Source organism: Hylobates moloch, unplaced genomic scaffold, assembly GCF_009828535.3.
Source record: "Hylobates moloch isolate HMO894 unplaced genomic scaffold, HMol_V3 SCAFFOLD_11, whole genome shotgun sequence".
Classification (NCBI taxonomy): Eukaryota; Metazoa; Chordata; class Mammalia; order Primates; family Hylobatidae; genus Hylobates; species Hylobates moloch.
This window is the reverse complement of record NW_026652286.1, coordinates 572306-580173: the sequence shown is the minus strand read 5'-3', so window position 1 is coordinate 580173 and position 7868 is coordinate 572306. Positions and strand designations below refer to the sequence as shown.

The following is a 7868-nucleotide window of genomic DNA, read 5'->3' as shown; positions in this document are numbered from 1 at the left end:
ATTACAGACATGAGCCATCATGCCTGTTATTACAGACATGAGCCATCATGCCTGTTATTACAGACATGAGCCATCATGCCTAGCCACACCTTGGGCACTATTTCTATGAGTTGATATGCAGAGCACACTTTTTTTTTTCCGAGACAGGGTCTCGCTGTGTCGCCCAGGTTGGAGTGCAGTAGTGCAATCTTGACTCACTGCAGCCTTGACCTCCTGGATTCAAATGATCCTCTCACCTTAGCCTCCCAAGTAGCTGGGACAACAGGCATGAGTCACCATGCCTGGCTACTTTTTGCATTTCTTGTAGAGATAGGGTTTCTCTATGTTGCCCAGGCTTGTCTTGAACTCCTGGGTTAAAGTGATCCGCCCATCTTGGCCTCCCAAAGTGCTAAGACTACAGGTGTGAGCCACTGCGTCCAGCCGGCATTTTGTTTTTGAGGCTGTATTTGGAGAGGGGTTGGTGCAGAGGTCTTGGTGAGTTAGGCACAGGATTCTGAGAGAGTGGAAGGGATGACATGGTGAATGGAGCACACTACCTGGCCTGATGGCCTAGTTTAAGGTCCCTAAAGAAATATTTGTGAGACTCAGAATTGCTTTTGGGCCCAGATGTCAATGTGCCATAGAGTGGGTGGAAGAGCCATCCCTTTTCCACTGTCCACCACAGACTACAGTGCAGCCTCTGTCAGAAGACTTCCACGCCAGCTCAGAAGCCTGAAAGCAGCTGGGTTATCCATGAGGCACTTTAGCCAGTAAGTTAGAGTAGAAGGTATTCTTGCACACCTGGGAGACATAACCTTTTGGGGGCTTCCTAAATAGCTGGGGAGACTATGAAGGTACAGATGAGATCCTGAATGCTAAATTAATTCAAAAAATACGTATTGAGCTCTTCCTCTGTGCTAGGTACAAAACAGTACCATCCTAAGTGCATGAGATACAGAGCAAACGAAAAGATCTCTGACTTTGTGGAACCTATCTCCTAGTAGAGGGAAACAGACAATAAACAACAGACATTGGCTGGGTGTGGTGGCTCATGCTTGTCATCCCAGCACCTTGGGAGGCCAAGGTGGGTGGATCGCTTGAGGTCAGGAGTTCAAGACCAGCCTGGGCAACATGGTGAAACCCCGTCTCTACTAAAAATACAAAAATTAGATGGCTGGGCACGGTGGCTCATGCCTGTAATCCCAGGACTTTGGGAGGCCAAGGTGGGAGGATCACCTGAGGTCAGGAGTTCGAGACCAGCCTGACCAATATGGAGAAACTCCATCTCTACTAAAAATACAAAATTAGCCGGGCGTAGTGGCACATGCCTGTAATCCCAGCTACTTGGGAGTCTGAGGCAGGAGAATCGCTTGAGCCCAGGAGGTGGAGACTGCAGTGAGCTGAGATCGCGCCATTGCACTCCAGCCTGGGCAACAAGAGCGAAATTCTGACTCAAAAAGAAAAAAAAAAAATTAGCGGGCGTGGTGGTGGGCGCCTGTAATAATCCCAGCTACTCGGGAGACTGAGGCAGGAGAATTGCTTGAACCCGGGAAGCAGAGGTTGCAGTGAGCTGAGATCACGCCATTGGACTCCAGCCTGGGCGAGAGAGAGAGACTCCATCTCAAAACAACAACAAAATAGGCCAGGCGCAGTGGCTCATGCCTGTAATCCCAGCACTTGAGGAGGCCGAGATGGGTGGATCACCTGAGGTCAGGAGTTTGTGACCAGCCTGGCCAACATGGTGAAACCGCATCTCTACTAAAAATTAGCCAGCCGTGGTGGTGGGCATCTGTAATCCCAGCTACTCGGGAGGCTGAGGCAGGAGAATAGCTTAAACCTAGGAGAGAGAGGTTGCAGTGAGTGGAGATCACGCCACTGCACTCCAGCCTGGGCAACAAGAGTGAAAGTCTGTCTCAAAAAATAAATAAATAAATAAATAAATAAATAAACAAATAAATAAAACAGACACAGTAAAGACTTAAATGATATAGAATGACAGAGGCAATAAATGCTATGGAAAAAAGTAGAGCACCTAAGGGGGATAAGGAGTGGCAGGAGGGTGAAGGAGGGGAGTAAGTTGCAGCATTAGAGTAATGTGTACAGGTCATGTTGAAAAAGGCAGCATTTGGCTGGGCGCGGTGACTCACGCCTGTAATCCCAGCACTTTGGGAGGCCGAGGTGGGCGGATTGCCTAAGGTCAGGAGTTCGAGACCAGCCTATCCTAGGCAACACAGTGAAACCCCGTCTCTACTAAAATACAAAAAGTAGCCAGGCATGGTGGTATGTGCCTGTAGTCCCAGGTACTTGAGGGGCTGAGGCAAGAGAATTGCTTGAACCGGGGAGGTGGAAGTTGCAGTGAGCTGAGATCGCACCACTGCACTCCAGCCTGGGTGACAGAGCGAGACTCCGTCTCAAAAAAAAAAAGGGTTAGGGTGGAGGCCATAGAGGTATCAGGAGGCCTATGGCCTTACAGGCCATTGTAGGGTCTTTGGCTTTTTTTTATTCTGAGTTGGGGAGATACTGAAGTGCTTTCAACAGATAAATGATATTATCTGATTTAGGTTATTTATTTATTTATTTATTTTTTGAGATAGAGTTTTGCTCTTGTTGCCCAGGCTGGAGTGCAATGGTGCGATCTCGGCCCACTGCAACCTCCATCTCCGGGTTCTAGCGATTCTCCTGCTTCAGTCTCCCGAGTAGCTGGGATTACAGGCATGTGCCATCACACCCAACTAATTTTGTATTTTTAGTAGAGATGGGGTTTCTCCGTGTTGGTCAGGCTGGTCTTGAACTCCTGACATCAGGTGATCCGCCAGCCTCGGCCTCCCAAAGTCCTGGGATTACAGGTGTGAGCCATCGCGCCTGATTTAGGTTTTTAAAAAAATCACTCTTCTGCTTTTTTTCAGCCTTGCTAGTCCCTTCGTCTCAGTCGCCTTTGCTGGCCCCTCCCCTATTAAAGTTGTATTATCCGGCTCAAACCTCAGACTTGGACCTCTTCTCTATCTGCACTTACTTCCTGGAGATCCCACCAGTCTTTTTTTTTTTTTTTTTTCTGAGACAGGGTCTCACTCTATAGCGCAGATTGTAGTTCACTAGTGCGGCCATAGCTCAGTGCAACCTTGAACTTCTGAGCTCAGCAATCCTCCTGCCTCAGCTTCTTAAGTAGCTAGGACTACAGGTACATGCCCTGACCCCCTGCTAAGTTTTTTTTTTTGAGACCAGAGTCTCACTCTGTCACCCAGGCTGAAATGCAGTGGCGCAATCCCAGCTCACAGTAACCTCCACCTCTTGGGTTCAGGCGATCCTTCCTCCCGCCTCAGCCTCCCGAGTAGCTGGGATTACAGGCATGTGCCACCACACCCAGCTAATTTTTGTATTTTTAATAGAGATGGGGTTTCATAATGTTGGCCAGGCAGGTCTTGAACTCCTGACCTCAAGTGATCCGCCTGCCTCGGCCTCCCAAAGAGTGGGAATTACAGGTGTGAGCCACCTCATCCGGTCCCCATCTAGTGTAAAGGTTTAAATATTATCTACCAGGCTGGGCATGGTGGCTCACGCTTGTAATTGCAGCACTTTGGGAGGCTGAGGCAGGCAGATCCCTTGAGCTCAGTAGTTAGAGACCAGCCTGGGCAGCATGGCAAAACCTGTTCTCTACAAAAAAACACAAAAACTAACTGGGCATGATGGTGCACACCTGTAGTCCCAGCTACCTGGGGAGCTGAGGCAGGAGGATTGCTTGAGCCCAGGAAGTTGAGGATGCAGCGAGCAGAGATCATACCACTGCACTCCAGCCTGGGTGGAGGGCAACACCCTGTCTCAAGAAAAAAAATCATCTGTCCAATGATGACTCTCTCCACTGGTCCACTGGACCTCTCCACTGAACTCCAGACCCACATATCCTATGGCTTGTTCGAGGTCTCCACTAAATATGTAATGGACATTACAACTTAACAAGCCTAACACTAGGATCTTCACTACCTCCCTAATTTTTTCCACTCCTTTGATCTTTCCCATCTCAGCTAAAGGCAACTCCATCCAACCAATTGTGGAGTCATTCTCTTCTTTTCTCATGCCCGTATCCAATCCGTAGGCAAATCCTAATGTTTATAATTTCAAAATATATCTAGAATACAACCAATTCACACATCTCCCCACAACCACTGCTGCTATTCTGGTCTAAACTTCCATTATCTTTTACCTGTATTATTGGTCTAAGCCTCCATTATCTTTTTTTTCTTTTTTTTTTTCTTTTCTTGAGATGGAGTCTGGCTCTGTCACCCAGGCTGGAGTGCAGTGGCGCAATCTCGGCTCACTGCAAGCTCCGCCTCCTGGGTTCACGCCATTCTCCTGCCTCAGCCTCTCCGAGTAGCTGGGACTACAGGCGCCCGCCACCACGCCCGGCTAATTTTTTGTATTTTTAGTAGAGACGGGGTTTCACCGTGGTCTCGATCTCCTGACCTCGTGATCTGCCCGCCTCGGCCTCCCAAAGTGCTGGGATTACAAGCGTGAGCCACCGCGCCCGGCCTGGTTATCTTTTACCTATATTACTGCGAGAGCCTCCTATTGAGTCTCCCTGCTTAGAACTTCCCTCTTTATGATCTACTTTTCACGCAGCAGCCAGTGTTCCTGTTGAAACTAAAACCTGTCAAACCATGATATTTCTCTACTCAAAACCTTCCAAAGGCTTTCCAGCTCCCTTGGAGTGAAAGGCAAAGGCTTTGCAGTTCCCTACAAGGCTCTACACAAACTGCCTGCCCAGCTCCCTACTCCTTTCTAATGGCTAAATCAGAGGCTGGCAAAGAATATGCACTCTTTTGGGTTTTTTTGTTTCTGAGCCTGTCGCCCATGCTGGAGTGCAGTGGCATGATCTTGGCTCACTGTAGCCTTAACTTCCTGGGCTCAGGTGATCCTCCCACCTCAGCCTCCCCGGTGTCTGGGACTACAGGCGTAGATCACCAAGCCCAGCTAATTTTTGTATTTTTTGTAGAGACAAGATCTCACTATATCACCCAGGTTAACAACAAAGTATTAAAAAAAAATAAAACTCTGTTTTTTCTTTGTTACCTGGATTCAATGTCAGACAAAGAGATGTCACTCCAACTTCCTTCTAAATCTACATCTTGTCCAAGTTCATGGAATTTCTTGTGGATTTCCTGTCGTAGAAGCTCCTTAAGCTCTGCTAGACACTGAGTGAACTATGAAAGTGAAAAAAAGAACTATTTTGTTAATTCATTTTATTTTATTTATTTATTATTATTATTTTTGAGATGGAGTTTTGCTCTTGTCACCCAGGCTGGAGTACAATGGCACTATCTCGGCTCACTGCAACCTCTGCCTCCTGGGTTCAACGATTCTCCTGCCTCAGCCTCCCAAGTAGCTGGGATTACAGGCATACGCCACCCCACTCAGCTAATTTTGTATTTTTAGTAGAGACAGGGTTTCACCATATTGGTCAGGCTGGTTTTGAATTCCTGACCTCAGGTGATCCACCTGCCTCAGCCTCCCAAAGTGCTGGGACTACAGGCATGAGCCACCATGCCTGGCCCATTTTATTTATTCATCAAATATTTACTAAGTATATGCTGAAAGGCATTTTATTTATTGCTGGGAACACAAAGATGAATAACCTGCACCCCTGCTAGTAAGGACATGTTAACATGATTACATGAGCTGGAGGAACAGATAGAAATTTTTTTAGAGCAGAATATCAATGAGCACTGCTCTAGCCACTTTTCTCTGGCTAGAGCCAACTTCTTTTTTATTTTTTTTTGAGACAGAGTCTTGCTCTGTCTCCAGGCTGGAGTACAGTGGCATGATCTCAGCTCACTGCAACCTCCGCCTCCCGGGTTCAAGCCATTCTCCTGCCTCAGCCTCCCAAGTAGCTGGGACTACAGGCGCACACCACCATGCCCAGCTAATTTTTGTATTTTTAGTAGAGACGGGGTTTCACCATGTTGGCCAGGATGGTCTCGAACTCCTCACCTCGTGATCTGCCCGCCTTGGCCTCCCATAGTGCTGGGATTACAGGCGTGAGCCATCGTGCCTGGCCGCCAACTTCTTCAACAATGCGATAGTCTATTTTATTTTATTTTATTATTTTATTATTTTTTTTTGAGATAGAGTCTTGCTCTGTCACCCAGGCTGGAGTGTAGTGACATGATCTCTGCTCACTGCAACCTCCACCTCCCGGGTTCAAGTGTTTCCCCTGCCTCAGCCTCCCGAGCAGCTGGGATTGCAGGCACTTGCCACCACGCCCGGATAATTTTTGTATTTTTAGCAGAGATGGGGGTTTCGCCATGTTGCTCAGGCTGGTCTCGAACTCCTGACCTTGTGATTCACCAGCCTTGGCCTCCCAAAGTGCTGGGATTACAGGTGTGAGCCACTGCACCCGGCCTGATGATTATTATTATTAGTTTTTTGTTTGTTTGTTTGTTTGGGAAGACATAATTAACGAGGCAAGACCTCAGAAAGGCCATAGGGGAAGTCAACAAGTGCACACAGAGCAGGGCTAATTTTGGAGAAGAGAAGTCACCTGGCTGGGCACAGTGGCTCGCGCCTATAATCCCAGCACTTTGGGAGGCCGAGGTGGGCAGATCACCTGAGGTCAGGAGTTCCAGACCAGCCTGACCAATATGGTGAAACCCCATCTGTACTAAAAAATACAAAAATTAGCCGGACGTGGTGGTGCACGCCTGTAATCCCAGCTACTCAGTAGACTGAGGCAGGAGAATTGCATGAGCCTGGGAGGCGGAGATTGCAGTGAGCCGAGTTCGCGCCACTGCACTCCAGCCTGGGCGACAGAGGGAGACCCTGTTTCAAAAAAAAAAAGAAAAGAAAAAGAAAAAAAAGAAAAGACACCTGATTTTCTAAAATAAGAAAAAGGAAAGATAATTAGTGTTGTAGCTGGGTACAGTGGCTCATGCTTGTAATCCCAGCACTTTGAGAGGCTGAGGCAGGAGGATCACAAGCCCAGGAGCTGGAGACCAGCCTGGGAACAGAAAAACCCTGTCTGTATAAAAGCTTAAAAATTAGCTATGTGTGGTGGTGCATACTGTGGTCTCAACTACTTGGGAGGCTAAGGTGTTGAGGCTGCAGTGAGCCGTGATCACGCCATTGCACTTCAGCCTGGGTAACAGAGTGAGAGCCTGTCTCAAAAGAAAAAGAAAAAAGACTAGGTGTTGCCATAGGTGAAGTCCAGAAGTGAGGGAGAGGTGTTCCAAAGGACTGTCTCCATCTTCTTGGTGAATTATGAGGTCTTACCATTTGTAGACAGTATGCAGTCTGGGGGCTTTCTTATTTTCTTTTATTATAAAAACTTCAGGAAACTAGTAAGAGGAAAATAAAGATTGCCTATAATTCCCCTGGGCTTATTTTGGACCCATATGAAACTGATCACAGCATCATCATCACATTTCTTTTTTTTTTTTTTTTTTTTTTTTTTGAGTCTCGCTCTGTCCCCCAGGCTGGAGTGCAGTGGCGTGATCTCGACTCAGTGCAACCTCCGCCTCCTGGGTTCAAGTGATTCTCCTGCCTCAGCCTCCCGAGAGCTGGGATTACAGGCACACGCCACCACAACCAGCTAATTTTTTGTATTTTTAGTAGAGACAGGGTTTTGCCATGCTGTCCAGACTGGTCTTGAACTCCTGAGCTCAGGCAGTCCACCCACTTCAGCCTCCCAAAGTGCTAGTATTACAGGTGTGAGCCACCGTGCCGGGCCTTCACCACATTTCTTGAAACCCCATTTTTACCTTTGTTTGGTCAGGATCACAAAAGTCCAGCAGGGTGTCACAGACATGATAACCTAAGGACTTCAGATCTTCGACGGTAAAGTGGGTGTCTCTTTTACTACCTGGGAAAAAAAACCCCGCAAACATTTCCAATTAAATCTT

General features: G+C 47.6%; 1 protein-coding gene across 1 annotated transcript in view; it reads right to left on the bottom strand.

The window, feature by feature from the left end:
- The window catches only part of AGBL2 (AGBL carboxypeptidase 2), a 59358-nt gene that overhangs the window by 18479 nt on the left and 33011 nt on the right, over positions 1 to 7868 (bottom strand). The window contains exons 11-12 of the mRNA XM_032165932.2: positions 7728 to 7828; positions 5044 to 5174 (exon numbers count right to left, since the gene is read on the bottom strand). Coding sequence (XP_032021823.2) covers positions 5044 to 5174; positions 7728 to 7828 — 232 coding nt within the window. The remainder of the gene's footprint in view (positions 1 to 5043; positions 5175 to 7727; positions 7829 to 7868) is intronic.